Source organism: Melanotaenia boesemani, chromosome 7, assembly GCF_017639745.1.
Source record: "Melanotaenia boesemani isolate fMelBoe1 chromosome 7, fMelBoe1.pri, whole genome shotgun sequence".
Lineage (NCBI taxonomy): Eukaryota > Metazoa > Chordata > Actinopteri > Atheriniformes > Melanotaeniidae > Melanotaenia > Melanotaenia boesemani.
This window is the reverse complement of record NC_055688.1, coordinates 32,568,372-32,594,095: the sequence shown is the minus strand read 5'-3', so window position 1 is coordinate 32,594,095 and position 25,724 is coordinate 32,568,372. Positions and strand designations below refer to the sequence as shown.

Sequence of the window (25,724 nt, the reverse complement as noted above, 5' to 3'; positions counted from 1 at the left end):
GCTGCTCTGATGAATAGTGCAATCCTAGAATTTTCTTAGAATATTAAACTTATATTTAAATTAAGGCCACAATATCTGATTTTTCAAGCACAATTATGGCTGCCGAAAGCCTTTGATGTTGTTGCAATATCAATAGCAAATCCAAAAAGAATATATTGTTATCACAATAATTCATTATATGTTGATTGAGTCAATGTGAAATGGGTTATTCTCAAAATATCTTGATGTATTCAACTGAGGCTAAATCATAATGTTTTAAGTGCAGGATCAACAGAATTAGAATATTTCATTCTTTTAATGGCACAAAAAAGACCTCTCATTTCAAAGTTTAAATAAAGTCAATATTTTGCATATTTAAACTCTTTTTTTGTGCAACAATGTGGTGCGATAACAGTGAAGTAACATGAAAAAATTATGAACTTAATACTGTTTTCTACTTTAAGTGTCAGAAAAGTAAGCAGGAAGGACAAGGCTTCAAACTGCAAAGAAAACATTGAGGATGGAGCCAAGTTTTGCCAGTTTCGAGTCCCACGCCGACATGGGACACTTAACACCTTGAACACCTTACACCACTCTGCCTTTAGCAAAGCACATAGCCTCCAGTTGTTGCTATGGGGCTGCAGCAGCAGCCATTAAAATGCAGTTTTACTTGGAAACTCCCGGGTGTGACTGTGTGTAACTGAGTGTGAAGCTGAGATTATTACTGAGGTCTTTCAGTCAGCCTTTTCCAGTTGAATGAAGGTTAAAAAGCTAAATATCAACAATAAATCATCTTTTACGGCAAACTTACAGGTGATGTAGTAGCTGAAGTTCCTCTTGAACTCCAAGCCCATGTAGTTAGGGCTGAACTCCTGGAATTTGATGGTGAATTTGATGTCCTTCTCAGGTTTGTTGCAGTTGACCAGTACATTTGGATCGAGTACTGTACTGCAGCTCTCAGCCTGCTCTCTTTTCACCAGGTACAGCTTGTAGTACTCATAATCTCTTCCCTGGTCCGCTTTGGGACAAATAATGTCCAGCTTGTCCCCGATGTCAGGGTAGATCACAAGGCCTTTTCCAGCAATAAACCTGGGCGACAGGAAAAAGAAGACAATTTGTTACTTACACCTGAAAAAGACAGTCTAAATATATAGCAGCCACATAATAGTCTAAATATATAGCAGCCACATAATTTGACAACAGTTTATGTAGTCTTAATACTTTGAGCTGTGGGAGTTATGGGTTTAGATTTGTCTGACATGGCCTTTCAGGCAGAGCGTCGTTAATTCGGCCCCACAAAAAAACCCTGCATGTAGCGGCTTGACATAGCATAGAATTAGTCAACAGAGCGTTTCACTCAAATCCTCTGAAGTTTTTTTTTTCTTTCTTACTCTTGGAGCTGAATCAAAGCATACCAAAAGTTTGCAAGAAAGGAAACAAGATGGCATGGCACAAAATGGCTGCCGCAGACATGGCTACAGACGGGATTACACAGAAAGATGGAAACAGATTTCTTTTTCATATTTTCTGAGTTTCAGATAAGATCTGCGCTTCAATACCCTGTGTTGAGGATGCTTCAGAGATTCACATTTCTGGAGGAAAACAGTGAGCAGTGGTCAGCTGGGAGTTTAAGGCTTCTTGATACATCTTCCCCCTCTGTCATGATCATCTACCGGAGGATTACGATAATCCATCTGACCTTACAGTACCTCTTCTCTTTGCTCTCGGCTGCCAGCTCAATCAGATCAGCTCTTGTTCTCTTTGATTCACTAAAGGTGGTGGGGGGGTTGAATGAAGGAAACCCACTGTCTGTGTAAGTGTGTGTGAAGAGAGAGGCGAGGGGGCAAAGGTACAACCAGTATGCTGAAGAGCGTTTGGGCTGCAGTCTGTATGTCTGCGTGCGTGTGCGTGATAGTCGGTCAGCAAAATAGGCTGAGGTTGCACTCCTGTAGGGGGGAGAGGAGGGGAGGAAAGGGGGGGCAGATGGGCTGAATCATTGTTCTGGACTTGTTTGAGGCTTAAAATGTCAACATGGTTCAGCTCTGCTGTCCCAGTTAGCCAAGCATTAACCCAGACAGCCGGACTGACCACGGGTGTGTTTATGTATTGGTGTGTATATGTGTGTGTGTTGGGATCGCAGACAGTGAGCACAGCAGCGAGGCTATCTGCTAGATCTGCCCATGCCAGCGGATTTAAGCAGGATTTAGCAACGCGCAATGCATTTGTTGTTCTTTCTGATCCCTCACGTTTTAACAAGACATCAACGGCTGGGGCCCTCACTGTCTCCCTCCATGTCTCTCTCTCTCTCTCTCTCTCTCTGTCTCCAAGTGTAATCTCACCTTATCAGCAGCCCCTCATTTCATCATCACACACATCATTTCACCACTAAATAACTGACTATTCAGACAAGCCTGGTGAAAAAAAAGAGAACCATGAAGCCTCCTGAAAGAGAGTCATAGAGGAGATTGTGGGTGTAAAGGGTTGGGCTTACATCCGCCAGTCTCCTTCCTTTGACAATGTTAAACGCTGGCAAACAGCCAGCTATTATAAGAAAAGATCATTTAAAAAGTCCCACTTTCTGAAGAAATGCCCCCCTCCATGAAAATGAGCATGATTGGATTAACATTCATGGCCATTATTCTTGGATGGGGGTATTACTGAATAAATGACTTCATTCACAAAAGAGATAAATGCAAAATGAAATTTGCCAAAACAGTGAAAATCCCTTCTGTCACTCTTCTTCTTTCTCCTGAATATGATGTCATAAAAGCTTGCGGCTGGAAGCTCTCACACAAGGCCTGGACGCGGGTGAGACGTTATTTCCCCGTTATTGTCTGATGCTCATGAGGGTGAGGGGGGTTAAGGGAGGGGTTGCACTAATTCAAGGGCCGGTAAGAGAGAGAGAGAGAGAGAACATGGGGTATCCTTTGTCCCACATCTCACAATAATTTGCTGGTGCTCAGCAGAAACACTCTGCATATGCCTGTGTGTTTTTGTGTGTATGTAAGTAGACATATGTTTAGGTGGGGGATGTGTGTGCATGCACACGCACCATGTCCTGGTACACGTGCGTGTGTCTATGAAGACACAGACACAATCAGTCTCTAATTGGATCTACAAGATGCATCAGTGAGGCATAAACAAGTTTCCATGGCAACATTAGGCTTTGTTGCTGATTCCCCCCCACCCCAACCACCATTTCAGCCCCCTCTCTTTGGACTTGCAGTCTCATTCCCTCCTGCTTTATCCTTTCCTCTCATTCATCTCCTCAACATTTCCCTCATTTGTTTTTTTTTTTCTCACACCCCCTTTCTCCTCTCCATCCTCCTCCTCACTCTACACACAAAAACACCTACAGAAAACACAAGCATGAAACCAGAAGGAAAAGAAGAAAGATCAGACAAACATCACAATCAGGCCTTGATTTGCTTCACTCAACAAGTGGGTGTTTTAAATTTTCTTTGTAGCTGAACTGACAGCAGTTTTTCTCAAATGTTCTCCTACAAAGGTGTTAAAATTACTTTTAATGTCTAGCACTCAAAACAATGAGTCTCACACCATGCTTCTCGATCTTACAACCCACTTACTACACTATCAAAGTAAGTCGCTACAATTTAGATGAACAATTAAGATTCCCAAAAACCTAATATCTTAATATGCCTGAAGGATTTATCGCAAGCCGGCCCCTGTCATTGATTCAATTTTCCGAGCAGGCCTCATAGTTGGCGGTTAGATAGCTATCCTAAGTGAATTCTCTGCTTCTGTTTCCCAGCCTTTGTTAACTGTCTGCTATAATGAGGCTCTGGCTGCTGTGGAGGTCTGGAAGCTCCATCGCAGATGGGAAAGAAGCAACATAAAAGAAATAGGGCAGCAATTAGTGTTTAGCCCAGTTTAAAAGCCCTCCACTTGGCAAGCTGCGGCCCAGCTCCAGTCCAGGATGTGAAACTAAACTGGTGGGCTGGGACTTTGTCTCCTGTTTGTCTCTCTGCTGGCTTAATCAGCACCACTCCGGTGCTACACACAGCCACGCAATGGAGAGGAGGAGACGAATGACTGAAGATTATTGTACTTTTGAGGAGGTCGAAAGGGAAAAGGGGCGAAATGGGAGGTTGAATTGCATCTTTCATTCATGTTGTCTGGAGACTTTAGAAGACCTGTTGATGAAAGAAGTTTGAGCACACAGAGGAAGAGCTGTGCAGATACAAGTAATGTTTCTGGGAAATGACCCTGAACGTGAGACAGCCTCTATTCCCCTCATGTCAAACGCGGTGGATCTGCCTGAACCAAACCAAATAAAGAGAATCATTTTCAAAACAACCAAATGAGGTTGATTTTGTTTCATCTGGATGGCTCCACAGCATGCTCAATCCTGTAAAGAGCTTATACAAACAGACAAACGCTATAGCGCAGCAGAGAGAGAACAAAAAACAACGAAGCAAAAGAGAGGAGACCCCTCCTCTCTCTTTTTACATTCCACTGGTGAATATGAGCACATGATCTCACATATGCTACCCCCCGCCACCACCCCTTCCAACACACACTCACTCTCCCCAATCAGCCCATACTCACACACACAAACACATGGATGTGGGAGCCCACAAAGGCACTGTGGGGTGCATCCTGGACCTTCCCAGCCGCCCCTTTTCAAGCACCCTGCCCTCACCGACTTTCATATAAAACGCCGCCTACACTAAGGCCCACTCAAAGCCCCTTACAGAGCCTCAATGCCCCCATCCCCTCCCCTCTTATATTCTCCACCCCCGTCCAGTCAACTCAAGCCTCTGCCCTGAGCGTTGCACTGGCAGGCCGCCTCTGCTGCTGAATGAATGGACCCAAGACACAGGAACCGAGAGAGAAAGAGGCAGAGACGGCTCATATCAACAGGATGGTTTCAAATTGATTTGTTCCTCCTGAGAAGCAGCATGAACATGCCATACATATCAATTAAATTCTATTATATCACGCTATGTTATTCATCTCCACCAGAGGTCCATGCCAACCTCTCAGACTCAGGTTTTGCAATAACTCATTTCTACAGCTGGGCATATAAAATTTCCTCCCTCTCTCCCTTGTCTCTGAAATGCACATGACTGTGTCATGTAAAAACATGCACATGTGCACACTTTGCTCACATGATTACAACCACAACAGGTACTTTATCCCCCTGAATAAGCATGGTAATTATCACAGCAGGAGACGTGTTCCCTCACCAATTATTATTTCTCTCCTATATTATCCACAAAATCAGTGCTGCTGCCTCCCTCTATTATTAGAGATGACGCTTTCAATATGCCAGAGATATTTATGGCCATTTCAATCAATATGCCACAGGGTACGGGATGTGGTTACATTGAAGTCAGTAAAAAACACGGCCCTTGTTATGCAAAGGCTTTTTCTTCAGTTTTTGTGTAAAGTATATATAGCAACAGTGATTTAAAACATATTGACTAGCTTAAAGCAATCTAGGTTATGTGTAATCGAAAGGCACAAATTCATTCTGCTCTCAATCAAGTCAGTTATTATTAAATGATTGTGTGCTAGCAGGGACTGTTTCACCCATAAACCACTTTTCAGATCCATTGAGATAGAGCTACTAAGCCTCACAACAGAAACATTTGAACAGCAGCTTCTGAAATGGCTTTGCTCTTGGTATGTGGTTAAGATTCGCTCAGCGCAGCTGACACAGTGTGATCATTTCATACATGAGAGAAAGGCCCATATCACCAAGTTGTTAGTGTGTTTGTACAGCTTTAGAAAAGAAATGTGCCACGTTTATCATATTCTCATGTCTATGTGAACTCTTGTCAGACCAGTCTGAACCATCTCTCCCTCTCGCTAGAAGGTGAGCTGGTCACAGGTCTGTGTTCTTAGCCCACGGCTAAACCCGAGCACTTGTATACATAGCTGGCTTCTGTCAGGCCGTCGCGGGGGCAGATGTTCTTAGGAAGGTCTGACTATAAACACACACACATAAACACACTCCCCGCAGCGTACACACACTGATTTCCTCACATGTCAAACACGGTAAACAAGTCGCCTCGGCGTTTGCACATGCCACACACAAATGGAGAAGCACACGAACAAACATAAGCATCCTGAAATTAAGCAAAACAAGTTCCATCTGGCTCCTGAATTGTTTAGCAAAGCAGGAAGGATTTGACCCTTATTATAGAAAAGTAACACAAACTAGCCAAAGGGTAGTGGATATTGGGTAAACTGAAATTTAACCACATTACATTTTAACTCCAGAAAGCCAGGCATGGCAACACTGACTTGCTGAAAAGCAGAATGCTTGGTATTTTTCCCCCCGGGCTGTCCCCATTAGAGCCATATAAATGACAATGTCAGAAGCGAAAACGACTGACAGAATATCCTGAATTCCACCCCGTTGAGAGCTGCTTTTGTACGTGTGAACACAAACACCCTCAGACACAGAGACGGACTAACACACACTAGCTAGAGTTAGCTAAGTCAACAGGCTGGCATGCAGAGCAGATCAGATTTGGTGTGACTCATAACAGTTGCACACCGGCGAGTTATAACACAGACACGAGATTGACTGACACACACCTCTCAAACAAGCTCAGTATGTTCACCCTCTATCACTGTCACACGGAGGGCTAGCATCTCACAATCAGCAGCGGTAATAAGCTAACAAGATGACGTCCAGATGGCCTTGCCACAAGGAGGACAGAAGTGGACGTTGTTATGAGACAAATGAGCTGAAGAGGACTGTTGAACAAGAGGAGTGCAAGAAGTCATTAGGGAGGAGAAAGAGTATAATCTGTTTCTTCTTATGGCCTCTGTGGTTTCTGTCAATGCTGAGCCCATCCCTCTTTAAGAGCAGGGGAGTTAAGCGACCGAGAGTGTATGCGGTCGTGATTGAACGTCATCCACGGTATCACTGACAGAAAGAGAAAGCCCAGACTGCTGCACTCTGGGTCTCCACTTATTCATCCTGGAGCCCAGGGACTGAGCTCTTCCAGCTGGAGGGTTGCGAAAATGAGAGGAAAGCAAAAGAGAGAGAAGATGATTTGGCTTGGCTATAGACAAAAGCGTTTGGGTCAGTTTCAGCCTGAGTTTAGCACTCGTTTTGGGATTACTCTGTGACCCAAACATGCACAATCCTCTCTCCTCCTCTCCTGGTTACTTTCCTAGCTAGGACACAACAAACTCACGCACATGCACAAACACATTCAGCCAGCTGCCTCCCATCACCAAGGAGCAGCCACAGATGGGCTCTGCATGCTCCGTAAAGATCTCTCCACAGGCTTAGTCTACAGTCACAGCCAAACCCGCCTGGCCTGAACTCACTGCGTATGTGTGACTGTGTGCAATACATGCGTCCACACAGACCAGAGTGGGTGAGTGTTGTTGTGCCAGGCACCTGAAATGAGCCAAAGATGTGATGTGGGGGTGCTGAACAGTTGAAGAAAGAGGAATCCCTTAGGACTACGCACTGCAGAAGAGAGTCAGGAGCTGGACCAAGATACAAGTTTAAATTGGGTGTCCGGAAAAACAATAGGGAAGAAAGAGAATCACCCGTATGAACAATAGCTCCCCTCACACATGTGTCTCACTTCCATTTGGGAGAGTAAAGACTGATGAAAAAGAAAAAAAAGTATAACTATTATCAAACCCATGCAGCTTGCTCAGATTTTTACCAGTGGCCATTTTCAGCTCTATATCTCCAACCTCATCAATAAGCTCCCAGGACATATTTAAATAAACTCTTTAATGTTGATATTCAATCAGACTTACTAATAAACAGAGACAAGCACAAACAGAGACCCCACCCACTCGCCACACACACAAGCCTGGTTTGAATTGGCTGTGGGGACTTTCCGTTGACACAATGCATTTACCAGCTCCTTGCCCTAACATTAACCATCAAAACTGAATGACAATAAAACTACAACCTTCTAACCCTGACCCTAAAACCAAGTCTTAGCCCTGCATAACATTTAGTACCTATGGGGAAAAAACTATTGTCCCCATATTCACAAAAAGACCCCATAAGTTGGGGAGCAGGCATATCTCTGACATATCAGAAAAACAAACACACACACATACACATACAAATACACATACACATACATATACATATGGTAGTTATTTGAATTACATCTGATCTGAACAGTGCAGGTCATTGTTAAATTAATTTTTAAAACTGCCCTCCCTTCTCAGCATGACTCACATTGCTTGAGGGATTAAACTTTTTGACTAAACAATGAAGCAAAATGGAAATCTCATTAAGAATAAGAGGCGGGACACACTTTGTTGTTGAAGTTGGCTAACTTTTCAACCTCATGGTTTGGAGGAGTCAGCTCTCAGACGCACTGGAGGTGAGGAGGTTCAGCTGCCCTGCTCAGTTCAACCAAAATACACCACTCAGCTGTATATTTTGGCACTGACACATCAAGGAATCAAATCAGGAAGTGATAGGACAGAAGACAATCTCCCAAACAAACTTGACACCCAATACTAATGAGGTTTTTCTTGAAAGAATTGGTTTGACATTTTGGGAAATATGTTTATTGGCTTTCTTCTCAGGAAAGAATATTGGTTCCACATATCCGTTCAATCAAAACTTAGCTGGAAGAAGTAGCTGACTGACAGAGCTTTGTTTAGCTTAGCTTATTGTAGCTTAGCTTAGCAGAGCTTGGCTTGGTTTCATTAGCAAATAACTAACCTACTAACCAAATCGGCTAAGTAGTGCATATAACGCCATGTTAAGTCATTTCTGTAAAATGTTTTTTTTGTGCTGAACTGGCTATAAAATGCCAAATTTAGAAAGTGACAAGCTTTTTAGGCACATTTTTTTCTTTTTTTTTTTTTTTTTTTTACAAAACCAAAACAGCAGTTTCTCCCCAATTTCAAATGTTAAGTTATCACATTTTCCTTTTGGTCATGGGTCAAGCAAGTTTTTAACTAATGGGGAAAAAAACAAGTGCCATGTTGTTGTTTTTTTGTTTTGTTTTTTTTTTTTTGTTTTGTTTTTTGTTTTTTTCATGATGGGAAATTCTTAAATAAAGCTACATTAAAGTGATAAAGAAACAGAAAAAAATATGTTTGGCCTACTAGAGAGGAGGTTCTGTTCTCCTTCAGAATATAGAAATTAACTGCTTCCAGTTTAAATTTTATAGCAACACTTTACGATCAAAATGGAGTGGAGTCTGTATTTTATAAGCCTGTATGTTGTTAACAGGTGTTAATATGACACAGCCAGACAATCTGGAGAGACACCAAAGCCTTCCTGGAAGAACAAAGGGAAGACATGGTGCACAGAAAGCAAATCAATCAATCTCTGCCAGAGCACGTCTGGCTTTGACAGCCCAGCTCTGAACCCAGACGTAAAAGATAGTGTGCAGCAAAGTTCAAAATACTTTCATTGTTCATCTGTCAGCGAGTAAGACAATTGCAAGGGAGAGGGAGGAAAAATGCTAACACAATATTTATCTTGTGTCCCCTTCCCGCCTGACTCACTCTTTTTTAATGTATTCCTGCTATTGTGAGGAGCACCGAGAGATGGATGGGTAGAGGAGTCCGGTAGGTGATATGTGTCTGCTACAAGCACAGCGCAGTCACTCACACATTTCCAGAGTCTCCAGTCTTAAAGAGAGGCAATAATTCAGTCACCAACAAACACCACCAAGGTTTCTTTTCTTTTTTTTTATCTTTTTTTCTGAGTGTGTGTGTCATTTCAGTTGTCAGTGGTAGGTGGTTTTTCTTCTGTATTGTTCTTGAAACAGCTTCCCTGGGAAACTGGGAAAGTCAAATAGCTGACGAGATGTCACCTCATGAACCCTCCTCTCCTTTCACACACTCACAAGCAGATACTTTGGTGATCCAACACACGTTCTCCTTCTCTTATTTCTCCATGCACACACAATTCTTAGCATCTCTCATCAAGAGCTTGTCAAGCTGAACAGCACACAGCACTGTCTAAACAGGCCATGAGCTGCTGCCTCGCACATGCACTGACTGTTGCCTTTCAAGGCTGGTGACTTTTGATTATATCATGTCAGACATGCGAGTCTTGTAGTGGTTGCTGGCCTTTTCTTTACTTACAGGTCACAGCAAAAGCTCTCAGTGAGAAGAAATTTTTCTGTAGTGTGTACCATTCCTCATAATTTAGTTTTTTATTTAGCCTACAGCAGCGAGGGGTAAAAAAAATGAACGTGTGTGGTGCAATAAAACAAAGCTTTTCAACAGTTACTTCCCTGTAGCAATACCTGCTCACTGTGCATGCCTGTACCTGGGCCTCATGCATGCCTGTTGTGACTGGTCATGCAGTGCTATATGAGGAGCCTGTATGACCTGAGGAAATATCCAGTGTTCAAACATGGACATACACATCCATGAACGCACACACAGACACACACGTTTGCATGTGCATGCATGTTATATACAAACATACACATTCTTTAAAGCTAACAGTAGCGAGACAGGAGAAGATAGACCTCTCTGTGTGCAAGTGACAGAGTGAATTACATGCAGAGCTAAAACACTCATTTCCTGTCTAACACAAACCCACCGGATGGTTTTCAGATGGATTTCGCCCGAATCTTGTGCAAACAGTGAGTCAATATCAGGGTAATGGCCAATCGTTGAAGAAGAACAATTCACAAGTGATTTGAGGAGAAAATGTGTGTTTAGGGCACTTTGCACCACAGTCTTGTCACCCAGCCATCACAAGCCTGGCACACCGCCAGTAGGTTCAATTTGCCGAGCCTGACTGCACAACTGCATGCAGACGTTTGAGTATTCCCGAGCCCTTAATATGTGCAGTAACTGCACATTTCTCATCAGAGACAGGGATCTGTGGAAAAAAAAAAGCAGAAAGAAACTTGCACTGATGAAAAGCTGATAATTGTTTCTAGCAATTCAAGAAGCCATAAAATCAGTGGCAAATTTGTGTTATGAGCAAACATACAAGATTTCCAGCCTTCATCTCTTTGCCTCTGATATTTATTCCTGTCACCAGTGCTTTCATTATCATAAAGCGAATGTAATGTTTCTCAGCTGTGTGAGAGGACTGCCACACAACAGATGATGTACAGCACAAGACTTTGTCTCTCTCTCTCTGTTCTGTGTTCTCTTTCTCCAGCTGTGTTCACGTACTTCAGGACAAACATACATACGAACATTAGACAGAGTGGACCAAAAGAAGTGCAATTGAGAGAGGGAAAAAAAGGAGGGAGTGGGAGGAGGGATGCAACCGTGCAAGCACTGAGAACGTGGTGCCAACCAGAGAGGCCCACCGTGCCTCAGTCCCTTCCCTCCAGCTGAGGGCTTTGATTCGCCTGATTGTCTCCAATATTGAGACACACAATAAACACAACACTTGGCGGCCATTTGCAATTCTAATCAGTCCCTCTCAACTGGCCTGGACAACTCCGCCAGAGCCCTCTGGGATATCACTCATCTGACTGCAAAATAATGACACAATCATCGTCATGGCTACGCTCCTACTACATCCCATGAGCGGCAGTAGAGAGGATATTAAAACACAGGAGGACTTGGAGAGCTAAATGAATTAGCCAGGAGATTAACTGGGTACCAGGTTAATGAACGTGCCACGCAGGCAACTTGCATTTTGGGGAATGCCCCCACCCCTCTGCTCCACTACTCCACTACTCCTGTAAAATTAACTAGAAGCGAGTATACAAGCTAGCAGGTCTACACCTGCTTCTGCAGGGCAGGCTGCAACAAGCTAACTCAATAAACCATCTTCTTTCAGTGTGAAACCCTGACTGTAAAATGAGGTTGATTGTTTCTTAATATGGCGGCAAGATGCAAACGTCAGCACTATCTGATTTTAAGATGTCGTAAAGTGGTGCTAAATGAACTGAAATGGACTGTATGTATAGAGTGTATATATAGAAATATATAGAGAGGGATTTCCTAGTCTTGCTTTTAACAATTTTATTTTAATTTATGATTTTACTATGATTTTATTGGGATTTTCCCTATTTGTTGCTGCCTTTTACAACTTTTTAATGCTTTCTTTGCACCATCTGTAATTCTTTTAATGTTTTATGTAAAGCACTTTGAATTGTCTTGTACATGAAATGTGCTATACAAATAAACTTGCCTTGCCTTGCCTAAACCAGCATGGAGACTGCGATATTATCATCATCTGCCATTAATGCCCATATACCTGTTGAAGTAGTGTAACACTTTGGTTTCTTGAATCATAAGTAAACGCAATTCTACGTTTTAAGATAAGCTAAAAGATAAAATAGTTATGTTTAACAAAATGTTAAATAAATAAATAAACCATACATCTGTAAATCTGAAAAGCCCATCTGTTGGCTTTTCCTGTGCTGCGTTCATTCATTTGACAATGTGATGGTAATAGATGCTTGCAGATAAATGGGAGCAAAGTGACATGCAATCATCCAGGTTTTAGTAGCCTTGATGTATTTGCTTTCACAGTCACCCAGAAGATGAGCAACTCAAATTTATTTCAGAAAATAACAGGCACATCTTATGAAACTGGCTATTTGACTTGCAAATCATTCAGATGATTCATAACTGCGAGCTTGCTCGTCTGCCCTCGTTTTCAAGCTAGCACGTGTGTTCGTCTATCCGTGTGTGTGTGTGTGTGGATGCTTGCACAGGCAAGTGAATGACAGCCTGTCAGTGAAGGGGATGTCATTATTTGGCTGATGTCTGCGCGAGTTGTGACCAAGGACAGGGTCAAATCACTGGTGGGGGAACTGACACTGTGGACAGGAAACATTACTTTATGATTTCCCTGTAGAGGGGAAACACTCTTGTCACAGTCTGCAATGCCACTGTTCTACCTCATTTAGAGGTTACACCAATATGCACAACAGAACAGGCTATGTGTATGTGTGTCTGCATCACAATAGTATCAGGGGTGCCTATCTTTAAAGCCTTATTTCTGTATGGAGGATATTATTTTTAGAATAACAAAGTGGGGATTTTTTGTGCTTTGTTCACAAGGCCTTGAAGAGAGTTCTGGTAAACCTCTCCCCTCCCTGCCCTTACCCTTTGACTTTTTCTGTGTAGCAACAATACAGAGGGTTTTAGTTCAGTGTCCTGCAGTCGATCTGTTAGGGCACTGATAAGAGAAGCTGATGGATAGGTTTAATCAGCCAAGCCCAGGGATCAAGACCATGGGACAGATCAATCAAATGCTGTGTGGTTTATAAAAGAAACAGCTTTTATCAGTGTCACAAGGGTCTCTGCTTACTTTCTCTTTTTTTTCTCACTGATGGAAGAAACCAACATTAGCTCAGAAAAGTAATGTAAAGCACTTAAGGCAGCACTAACTAATATGACAGGAAATAATAAGCTAAACAAAGCAGAAATTACTTACACAAAACATCTCCTCACATGAACTGACATAAAACTGCAAATAAACCCCTTCTAATGCATAAAAACTTTCACTGAAATAAAAAAGGAACAGGGAGACAAGAAAGACGAAACCTATCTTCAGCACACAACGGAGCTCCATATACTAGAGCACAAGGCAATGTAATAAGTAGGACACAATGTTTTTTAATACACAGCTGTCTCTTGTGTCTTAAAAGCAGCTTCTTATCAGAGAATGTGAGTGACAAGTCTATTCTCTGCTTACAATCTCAGCTCATGATTGTAAAAGACAGCTACACATGTCCCATCAAATCCAAGACAAATTAGTTGCTCTTTCTTTCCTCCCTTGGATGGGAGATCTTATCCAGGCGGACATGCTTAACTTGTCAGTGGGTTTCTAAAACCCATATTGAACAGCATATTGACTGATGCAATCACTGAGACACACATCATTAGGTTCATTAACAGTGAATGTAAAAGGGGAGGACGGCCTAACTGGTGTAGCGGGAGTCTGTGTCTCCTCTGATAACGCTCGCCTTTAACAAGCACAGCGCGGGCTGAGATGCAGGCTGTCGGTATTAAAATGAAATGTGTGTGATGTGTGTGCTAATAAATAGCTTGTCGAACATGACACTGTTCTCATTCGCTCAGTTTGCTCTGTGATAACCGGTCGGATTGTGGCCTCGTAAAGACGCTCCATGTGTTGTTTTAGGAAGCCATTACAAAGTGGCCATCTCCATTACAAGGGCTATCTGATCATTATTACTGCCATCTGCAACACACACTCGAACCATAATCTGCGCAAAAGCCAACCGCAGCTGACTCCAGAGCTGTTGCACAGCACACATCCATAATAACTTCCGCTGTGAGATGTGCATCCATCCTAACGTGACACAACAGCTGTGGCCTCATGACACTGGTGCTCCTGGTCCAACACGTTTTATTCAACTTACTTAACCGGACAGTGAACGGAGCACCCACAATCCCGATGCAGCCACTAACTTGCAAATATGATTTTTTTTTTTTTTTTTTTTGCTGGGCTGGCTCCCAACATCCGTGCAATGCAATTGCAATCTCCCAGCCAGAGCTACTAACACCCTTCAAAGGCTCATCACAGGATGCACGTCTAATGCAGAGAGATGGCCGGTTAAAGCCTCGGCAAGCCCCGTTGCTTTGAAGCGACTGCCCCAGCTCCTCCAATAGAAGCCAAATCATTTCCCTTCCCCATCTACCCCCTTCTATTGTGCAAGGGGGTGCACCAGCAGGTCATTCTGGTCGGTGGTGCCTTTCAAGAATCACGCCACTCCAATTTCAGAGCAGGAAAGGAGACCCTCCTGGATGTTACAGTGGGTTTCTTAACTACAATAAATATATTCATGCATTTCATGTATATTTCAAATAACATTTTGACTCTGCCCCGCATAATGCACATGCGAGACTCAGGGATTCTTGACAGGCATGAGGTGCGACAATCAGAAGTGTATAAATAAATCAGAAAATGCAGCAAACAGAGCCGCTAAAAGCGGGCGACGACGGCCTAGGCTCGGCGCGCGCAGAAAAGGGTTCTCAGAGAAGGAAATGCTTTCATCTCGGAGACAGGAGAGGAGAAGAGAGGAGTGATGTGGTGGAGGTTCGGGCCTGTCATGTTTCACAGTGGGGGGATTTGAAAGACGCATGAGGACAACAGCTAAAAGTAGTGAAAGTTTTCAGGGCAAGGGTGGGTTGGGGGGGGGTTTGAAGATGAGACAGCAGAATGAGGGAGAGAGAACCACATTCAGATTAGCAAGTTAGAATCGCAGTGTGGAATTTCATGCTGCACCGCTTTAAGAAGAAAGAAAAAACACCTCAGTAACTCATTAAATCAAGCCGACGCAGTGCCCACGGTCTTATACTCTGCATAGTTCATAAAGCGAGCAGAGAGGGGGTGGGGGGGTATTGTGTTTGCTTTAGCAGACCTTCACTGCTATTTCCAATATTGGGGAGATGAGAGGCTTCCACAGCCAAGCACATCATGTGGGAGAATAAACACACGCCTAATGGGAAACATATGTGTGGGAGATGAAACGGCCTCTGTCATATGAAAAAGGATGAAATATAGACCTGCGTCCTGCCGAGCTCCAATGCAGGGCCGTAGGAACTCGGCGTGAAGGAAGGGGGAAACAGCAGACCTACCCCCCTGACAGGCGCTCTCACTCACCGCTTGCACACTCAAGCTGCCAATATGGCCATTCTGGAGCGGACTCATGTGGAGGCCAAAGTCTGACAGTGACATCTCCATTCACTCTTGAATTCTTTTTCTTTTCCAAACATGCATGGACACACACACACACAGAGAGAGAGAGAGCGACAGAGGCCATAGGAGGAGGAGCAGCAGTGGGGCATAAAAAAATGCCTTTCTCCATGCCGTGGGTCTCTGTGGGGTTTAGCATGGCATTATGGGAAGATTATACTTCTGAGTGCTTTACTATCTGATGTCATTGTTGGTTTTACGTTGTCTGGGCGGCTTGTGGAACTCGGACCTGATGGCAGGCACATTTCTCTCCAAACAAAATGCTCCGGGTTGCAGTTGTGATTGATTGCAGGTTCCTATTGTATCTGTCTGGTACGGCTCTATTGGAAGAAGAATTAGCCTGACAAAAACGCATGGAAAATGCTCCACATATGACTCCATCAATCAAGTAAGCAATCAAAATAATTCAATTAAGAGACTTAAATCCCGGTGGCTTAGGAGTCCCTGTTCCAATAGCCCAGAGACAAACTCAATTTACTGACAATCCATACATGATAGCATTAACTCCACTTTAAGGCTCAAATCTTTTTCCATTACTTAAATTTTCTAAATATCAAGGGAAATTCAAAGGAAATAGCTGACTTATACTGTTTACTTAGTGAGAGGACAACTTTGGAAAAAAGGAATTAAATAAACAAGAGCAACTTCCCATACATAATGGAATTCCAGACCGGCTGTCCAGACAACTAAACTAATTTGCAAGTTGTTCAAAACACAAGAAACTTTGCAAATGTTTTTTTATAGCTCTGGTAAATGGCCATGCATCAGAGATGCAGGATTGTGAACAGACTGAGAGAGCGGTTGCTGAATATGTGTGTAATTGTCTTTTTCCCCCCGTTTCCGAGGTGTGAAAGAGAATGCAGGGTTGCACTGGGTGTCCCAGGGAGAGGCGATTGAAGCGTCAGTCACAGCTGCCACACAGAGCCTCAGTGCGCACCAAATCCCAGGCCCAGGCCTTTGCGGGGCGGAGGAGCCGGGGCCGGGCCTGGGAGCAGCAGGAGTCCCACAGGCCTTTTCTTCCAGCTCCTCTCACCCGCACAAGGGGGATCGGGACCATGCTGGGAGTTTGCTTAGAAAAGGCTGAGCCAAAACTTGGCAGAATGGGTTAATAGAGGAACGCATACACACACACAAATACACACAAATGCTTTTTTTGGGGGCTGTCTGTCTTGCCTGTGGGCATGGTGGGAAAAATATGAAGTAGGCGAAAAAGAAAAATCAAAGATAAATAAATTTTCTAGTTAACAGCAGAGAATTTGGGAGACATATTTGCAGAAATCTACACACACAGAGACAAAGTAAGAAAGGGAATGCTCACACTAGATTACTTGAAAAATGAGTGGTTTTTGTTGGATGCCCAGGGAGACTAATAGTGGCAAAGTCCCGAGGATTATACACTGTGCCATCTCCACACTCATCCTAATAGTCTCCATGTCCTGCCTCTGTATGGATTATGATGCTTTATAATTAACATGGGGGAGGGGGTTGTTATAGACCACCCATCTGCCACGCTGACACACTTATGAGGGCATCCCTTGGGAAAAGCTGGCTGCTACCATACTATTCCATTACTTTATCATACTATCATTCTATTATCCCACCACTCGATTCAATTACCCCATCACTCCATTAGTGTACTCATAACACTGAACAAAGAGCTCCATGATGATCATTAATGATATGTTCAGAGTTGGTTCGGTGCGGTCATGCTTCATCCAGTCTCTTCTAGTAAAAATATTATCTGTTCTAAGTAACAGTCACTTTGGTTCCAACTGAGAAACCACAGGTAAAAAGAAAATTATATTATATTATATTATATTATATTATATTATATTATATTATATTATATTATAACATATTATATTATATTATATTATATTATATTATATTATTATGAATATTTTCAGATAGAAACCTTCAGAAATTTAAATTCTATTGGACGTATACGTATAACTGTATATTAGTTGTAAAGTGATAGTCTTTCCTTTTTTTTTTTTTTTTTTGCTTTCTTTTTTTGTCTAATAAAAAATTAGAAATAGTTTAGAAGTTCTTAAAATTCCCCAAAACTGTATTAAAGTACTAAAACAAACATACAAAAAAAAAAAAAAAAAGAAAAAAAAACAACTGGTAATTTAACAATTTTCTGAATTTCAGGATGCTTAAAAAAGTATTGGTAAAAATATTATTAAAGCTCAAAATTGGATATTGAGTTAAAATAGACTCAAAATCGACTTTTATATATATTTTATTTTTAACGTGTAGAGCTTAAAAACAGTCTGACACTTAGATGAAGGCATCTTATGTATCTGGTGTTTATTTTTGCAATTTTAAACTCACAAAAGAAGGTTGGGTAAACTTTATTTTAATCTGTCATTAGTAGTTATGATTTGTACATTTAAAAAAGAAAAATAAAAGAAAACCAAGATGCTCTTCCATTATAGCGATTAAAAGTGCATGCCTATACAAACAATTTCATTTATAGTCTCGGCTTAGTTTTATTTGTTAATAAACATGCCCTTCCTGCCCTGTCCCACATATTTTTGTCATTATTTCTTGGAATCTACCATTTCCTTCCACAAAGTCCTGCCACATTTAATTCAAACCTCCTCACAAAGGTCTATGGAGTGCCACAAACTGGGGAGGAAACAGATCCCCGGTTGCTTGTATACCGGTGACAACTCCTGACGTCTTGAAGTTGTTGTAGTGCAGCTGGCTGTTAACGCTGCCTGCCCGCTGTTTGGGACTGGCATCTGATGAGGCCTGCCTCCTCAGCACAGAGGGGTTCTGTGAGAAAGAGTTAAGTCTATGAGGTCAGTCCGGAGGAGGAGGTTACGAGTTCCCCGAGTCGGAGCCACGGGGGTAATGGTTTTAGAGATGGCTGTCACACAAATCCGTTCCACTGTCCAGTACCGCCGCTGATCTCCACCAATCCAAGTCTACTTGCTTTTCAGTTACTCAACTTCTCCCTGCCTGTCCTCCTTTCTTCTTTTTTCTCTCCCTGTCTCCTTCGCACTAACACATGGAAGTAATCTAGGAGCTCCATGCTGAACTGAAAGGATGTGTGGTTGAGCTCAGGGCTGAGTTTCAACGCTCTACTTTAGCTTCCTTTCCTCCTCTGTTTAATCCCCTTATTTTCAATTGCTCTTATGTAAAAGACCTAAGATGGCAAACAAAAGGCAGTCTTTACCCATTCAACTTTTTTCTCCACTTCCTGTAACTCTGCATCCCTCCATTTTTTTTTTTTTTCTCCCTTGATTCAGCTTTACGTGCAGGCGAGGCGATGAGATGAGATGAGATCCTAAGGGAAGGTTTCCAGCACCAGTGCTTGTGCCTCTGCTTGGCAGAGCTGGAGCTGATGGGAACTTCCTGGCTGCTGCCAGCCAGGCCTACGCCTAATGAAGCTGGGTCGCTAACTGCCTGTAAGGCAGCCACTGTTCAGCCACTCCACACTCATCCACCACTCGGCCCTCAACACTTTCACAGGGGCACACTGGCACGCTCCTGATACTTCCTTAATGCTCCACTGTGGCTGGACAAAGAACAATGGCCTGACGACATGCACGCTCAAGCACTCATTCACTTCCTAAAGCTTATACTTGAACCCTCTCATATGAGCCTTCAGCTGAAATTATGAACAGAAAAAAAAGCATAAAAATAAGTAAAACACTTTTCTATGTCATTTATTTTACATGTAATTAGACTTGTAGTTATTGCACAAGATGAGGACAAAAGAAATCTAATGATGTGTGATTGTTTTGGCCAACTTCAGTCTTAAATTAATATGACTTAACTCTTCCAGAATTCTTATGTAATCTCCTCTGCAATGTAATTTGTCATAGTTTTCTGACTCACTGCAGAAACACTAAGCCCATGAAACTGTCACACCTAGAGACGTGAGAGTCTGATAAAGTTATTCCAAACTATGTACTCGTGTTAAGACTTGCGTTAAGTGTTTATTTAGAGGTAGCAACAGTGGTTGCTCTGAAGGTGGCAACAAATGATTATTATTTTAGTGTTAAAAGGGCCATTTAGGTTATAAAAATGTCATATAATTTTGAAGCATCTTGATTGAAAGCACGTTTCCATCTTCAGATTGGTTTGTTTTGTGGATTTTTAATGAGCTAAAAAAATCTGTTTATCATTGTAAATTACAAAAAAAAAAAAAAATCCATATTTCTCTGTGGCTACAGCTACAATATATCTTAAGATTTGTAGGATTTTTGTATAAACATTATGCTGCATGTTCATTTATTTAAAAAAAAAAGACCACCCATGTTTAACACTCTACTTATTGTGTCAATAAATAGTTTCCCAAATGGATTATTTATACTGATTTATAACAGCATGTATTGATTGATATAGTATTATTGCTTGTACATTGCTAAAGATTTATTAACTTTATGTATAAATTGGTTACGTTTCTGTAGATTGTTTATGTTCAACTAATTAGATTGTTTTTGTTTAACTAATTGACCTTTTTCTCAAGCCCTCATCCATTCTTTAACATGATTTATTGCATTCAGCTGTCGTCCTTACGACGTCTTGAAAGAGGACCAACTGTAACAGTGAGTCATGAGGACCAGTTGAAAACTCACACACGCTTTAAGTAACCCGAAAAAAAAAGACAAAAAAAAAACTACCACTTTCCCTGAGTCTGGTGAGCGCAGCCTGGCTTCCCGTGCACTGCTGCCTGAATATAAAGAAATAAATGCATCAGTGGCACACAAAAACAGAATGATCAGTTTTCAGCAACGTGGCAGCCAAACCACCAGCGGATAAAATGTGTCCATCTGGAGGAAAACCATGATGAATGAAAAATGCTGCATTTCTCCTTTTTTTTTCTCTCCTGAAATAACCTGAAGCCCTGCACCCCCTTGTCTTGAGGCCAGGCGCATCACAGAGATAACCAAATGAAGAATCTGTCGTTACACACCGCTGAAACAACAGTCATGTCAACACAGGAGTGCACACACATGAAGGCAAGCGCAGCTGTCCTCGCAGTGAGACACAGGCTGCATTTACAGAACTGAGGGCCAGTTGCTTTGCAGAGGTATGTCTTATTGGTTGGGCCCTCTCTGGTCCTCTCTGAGTGGGGCTCGGGTTCTGTAAGTCCTCTCTGTGTGTAATGAGATCTCTATCAGATGGAAACACGATCACAGTCTAAAGGGTGGAGAAAAAGAAGAAGGTGGGGGCAGTGGGAGGCAAAGAGAGGGAAGGTACGTACCGCAAAAGGGGTAAAGGGCGGGTGGCGAGCAGCAGGGTGCAGGGCAGGGAAGAAACAAAAACAAGCCTCTGACCTCTTCAACAGTGACCCAAACTGCAGAGAGCAACAGAGGGGAGCATCCACTGGACTCTCAACCAGATCCTGTTTTTCATCTAGTCCCCAAGTTTCATCCGGCTCTTGTTCAACAAGTTGCGTCAGTTTCAAGTTGGGCAGTAGTCGTTTGTTTTTTCAACCTGCTACCGAAATCCCTTTCACATTTAAATGTCATTACACTGGAACGTAGGGGAGACGAAGGTTTCAGAGCACTCAGGAACAAACCCTTAAAATGTTTGCTTTGATAGCAGCAGCTTCTGAAAACAAAGATAATGGAGAAGTTGTTTTTTCTCATTACCTCGTGCACAAACAGTTTCGCCTAATTATCTTATTGGGAGAAGATAAATATAAAAACAAAAACCAACAGCAACCAAACAAATGTATCTTGCTCGGGAGCAGAACTAACAATAAACTTCCTCCCACATTATCTCAAAGTACTTTTTTTTAAAGTACCATATTGCTTTCTCTGGTTTGGAAAAAGAAAACATGCGTTATAAATATCAGAGCTGTTATCAAATTCAGCTTAATCTCAAACCCAGTGAAGCATGATATAAACTGAAAATGTGAGCCAGACAGATGAGGTCAACAGAGAGCAAAATAAGTAGAGACCCACAGCAACAGAGGCTTAAGTTGACTGTAATCAGCACAAACGCCTCTTTTTCTCATGCTATTTTGTGTGCTTCTGTGGGCCTCAAAACCGACACGGAGGCCAAAAAATGCCTGCAAACTGTTTCCAAACCTCGCCAGAATGCAAAGAGTTCAAAAGCAGTGCAGCAGACTCTTGGCCAGCCTACGGCTGTTACTTTGCTGTTCGCTTTCAGAGGTGTGCAAGTGTGTCTTCCATCCCTCTCCCATCATCTTTGTTTGTCTCCTGACCTGCTGCAAACAGGCCGCGGTAGCTGCGGGTCATGAGGTAAATATTAGCTGAGGAGGGTTAGAGGACGTTCAACCACTCACTGCAACCTTGTCAGATTATCATTAAATTGGCATCACTGCAGCATCCTGAAGACACCGAGTGTCAGTGTGTGTTTACACGGTGTGAGCGGTATGCCTGCATATTGCCATTTCAGCTACAGCCAAACCAACGGGGCGTGATTAGTCATAACAAAGTGACATTTTCTGGGGTAATCCCACTCAGCTAAATGAGAACTAATCCGATTTGCTCTGATCAAATGTTAGGCAGTTCTTTACTGGCCAGGAACGTTGACACATCGAAGCCTTTCTCATTCTGCACGCCCCCTCCGATCCCTCCCCCCACTCTCACCAATCCACTCACCCAGCCTCAAATTAAATATCAAAAAGGTCTGATACATCCCGCAGCCAAACTTTAACTCAAGGATGTTTCTTATTATTATTTTTCTCTCAAAGTCAGCGCTACAGTGATGATGTATGCTGCCTGTTCAAGCATGCTGGGAGGAAATCAATTAAGCAAACCCCAGTTATTGATAATGGAGGAGCTGGAGTGGTTGCATCCTCACATGAAAATCCATAACAGCAGGAATGTACTGAGGGACCCGCACATACGCCTGCACATTAAAGAAAAATGAAAAGAAAAAAAAAACACACACACACCATAGTGGCCGAAACCTGCTGGTTTCTTATACTTTCCCTCATAACTCATGGCCTGTGGGGAGGTGCTGGTATTGTTATATTTTGTGTGCATGTGGTACAGTATGCAAGCAGAGGGGCAGATTAATTTATTAGCTGAGGCAGTAGTGCTCCCCAAAGCAGGAACAGGAAGTAAGACATCGTAAATCTAGATAAGTCACCAGATAGCGTACTGTACATTTCTATAGGCTTCTTCTACTGTTATCACTATGGAGTAATATAGGCCAAGACACAGAGATGGAGCTCATAACAACAAACTGAAGACGAATGCTGATTGCTGCGCAAGTATTCCAGTTTTTATTGCCTTTCAGACTGAGCTGCTGACTGATACATTTCTGAAGGAAAACAGGTTTGTCTTTTGTTATTGTAAAGTACTCCACACACAGGGAGATAATTGTCTATTGTTTTCTAAGCGCAGAGCAGCAGGATAATTATCTTGAGAGAACACTTTGCAGAGTGCATTATTGTTCCACTGTGAACTTTATGAAATATTCAGCCGGCATGGGGATTTTTACAAGGAACAGAGAGGAGAAACAGATGGAGAAATGATCATCCAATCCACTGAAAACCAGCATGGTAACCTTCTGAGACATTCCCTCCAGGTGACATCATCAATCAATAAATGTCTCCCCCTCTTTTCCTTTATTTTATATATATGTATATATTTTCATTTTGACTGAAAGTGTTAGGAGGGTGGGGGGGTGTAGTTGTGCATGTATATATTTGTGTGATGACGCTCATTGTTCCACTACCTCTGTAGCCATAGTCAAATAAAAGCTGATGGGCCGTGGTCTTACCAATAGGGCCATGGCCGGCCACACACACAGACATACACACACACACTCCAATGAACATGGAAGCAATATTCATACTCGCTGACTGCACAACGAGCCCCTATGACATCTGACATTTGGGGGATAAATCATGGATTCACTTGAATGAGTAAGTTCTAGTTATAAGCTGGCCAAGCTACTCTCCAATTCCCCTCGGTGCCATGAGCTCAAATGAAGGTCAGCTAGTACCATACAGATTTTTCTCACTTTATTTCCCACTTATGAATGCTTTCCAACATCATGCAAATACAGGAGTCATGTCTAAGTGGGTGATAATTGTTACCAGAGCATACGGTGTTATAAGCAGTCTGGGCTCACTCTGTTTGTTTGCAAGATATATATGTATATATATATATATATACATATATATATATATATACATCATTAAATTGGCATCACTAATTTATATTTTTTAAGGGCAAGTGGGGGGGGAAAGGTCAGCTTCATTGTTTTCAGTTGAAAGGAATTCCTCTGAATTCTATCCAGAATAATTAAGCAAATTTCTTCTTTAAGCTTTTGCCTCTCAGAAATGTGAAATAATCTTATCGCGCATTTTTGTTGCCAAAACCAAACTTGGGAGAGCTAGGAAATGGAGTGTGGCCCTCCTGTAAAGTGCGGCTTGCTACACCTTGACACACTCAGTTTTACTTGAGTTTTTGCCATTAGCTAATAATACTAATTATAAGACTGAAGAAAAAGAAAAAGGAAAAGAAAGAAGTGGTAAAACTCGCACAACTTTGAGACATATAGCCAGTGGCACTAGTTTGGAATAATAACAATTTTTTAAAAAAAACGTGTAATAGTGTCATAAATTACTATAATTAACCATGTATTATTATGATTAAAGTGAGACCTGTTTTATATTGTATAAGCCTTTATTTACTGTTTCTGTGTTGGGAAATTCCCATCTGAGAAATGCATCACCACCAAACTCCAACAGAGGACTGACATTTAAAACGACTCAAATTTTGTTCTTTCTTAAAATAAAGCTGCAAAATATCTCACGACATTTCGAAAAGCTTGCACTCAATGCCAACTTCTTCCCCACTAATGTTAGTCCTCCATTACGTATTAAACCAGCGAGTTTACACGCTTGAACAAATGGAAAGACTTACTTGGGATTCTGCGAGCTCCAAATTATAGTCTCCAGCGATTTCGCCGAGGGCAGCGCCGACCTGCACATTAAAATAAAGATCCAGAGGTAATACTTCCAACAAGAGAGTCCCGCCATTCTGATAAATGTACAGACAGTGAGCCGATAACGCGGAGCGGGGGACGGTGCGCCTGGCAGCCTTTATCTGTGGTTCGCCCGGTGGGAAGGTGAGCTACGATCAGTCGGGAGCCTGTAAGGTCGATATCAGATACATGTCCTTCTGTCCGGCTTCTGCTCCAGACCCCCGTGTCCTTGACTTTAACTGTCGTGCGAGGAAACGGCCGGTAGACTACTTGATCTGAAGGAAAGCAGTTCCGAGAGTGTCCCGTATGACCTGTGGCTGAGACAAAAACCCGACCTTTTTTATTACTATTATTAACCCTGTAGAGGAAAATTCAACGATCTGATGAGTGTTTGATGGAGCAGATCCAACCGATCGCAGAGTTTCTGGAGACACGGTGTGGCGTTGTGGCTGTCGGTGAGGCGTCTTTTGTCAAAGCTACCCCGATGATGTCTGTACCTGTCGCCGCATATAGCCTACAGATGACCACATTCATCCATCAGTCACAACTCCGCAGCACGCCAGGAATCTCGAGGTCCTCTTCATTCCAGTGTTATCTTTCACTCCTCCTCCCTCTGCTATTCTTCTTCGCAAAGGAATTGAGTTTCTATTGTAAATATCCCTCCCGGCTCTCAGCGCCGTTCCGTGTGCGTGTTGCGCTCCAGCAGGGCAGCCTCTCAGTCCACCTCGGACATGCTGCGTGGCCGGTGCGTAAGTAGGTACTGTACGTCTCCTCCTGATTATTGCCGTACGGACAACCCTTAAAAATCGTAAAAATAATAAATAAAGTACCAAAGAAGGATTAAATCTGCTCGCCAGCCCTTCGAGGTGGCTCCAATTCAGCTCACCAATATTTCCATGCCTGTACTTTTTTTAAGCGTCTGAAACACTGCGCTCCTGTGTGTGAGTGTGTGCAACAGCTCGAGCTAAACTGTAACCCGAGCTGAAGAGACCGCGAGCGGCGGGGGGTGGTGGAGGGGTGGGGTGGGGGATTCGAGAGAGTGGGTGGGAGCGGGTGTTGGAGGTGGGAAGAGACCAGCCCACAGCGCGATCTGCGGCCAATCACGGCGCTCTGTCCGAACTTGGAAGCAGGAAGCGAATGCATTTATGGGGACGTGGAGGGGTGGATGGAGGAT

The 25,724-nt window shown here is 42.7% G+C and overlaps 1 protein-coding gene across 1 annotated transcript in view; it reads right to left on the bottom strand.

Annotated features, from left to right (window-relative positions):
* The window catches only part of efnb1 (ephrin-B1), a 56,597-nt gene extending 31,094 nt beyond the window's left edge, over positions 1-25,503 (bottom strand). The window contains exons 1-2 of the mRNA XM_041989783.1: positions 24,490-25,503; positions 791-1,068 (exon numbers count right to left, since the gene is read on the bottom strand). Of these exons, the coding sequence (XP_041845717.1) occupies positions 791-1,068; positions 24,490-24,605 (394 nt within the window). The 5' untranslated portion in view covers positions 24,606-25,503. The remainder of the gene's footprint in view (positions 1-790; positions 1,069-24,489) is intronic.
* Positions 25,504-25,724: the final 221 nt, after the last annotated feature.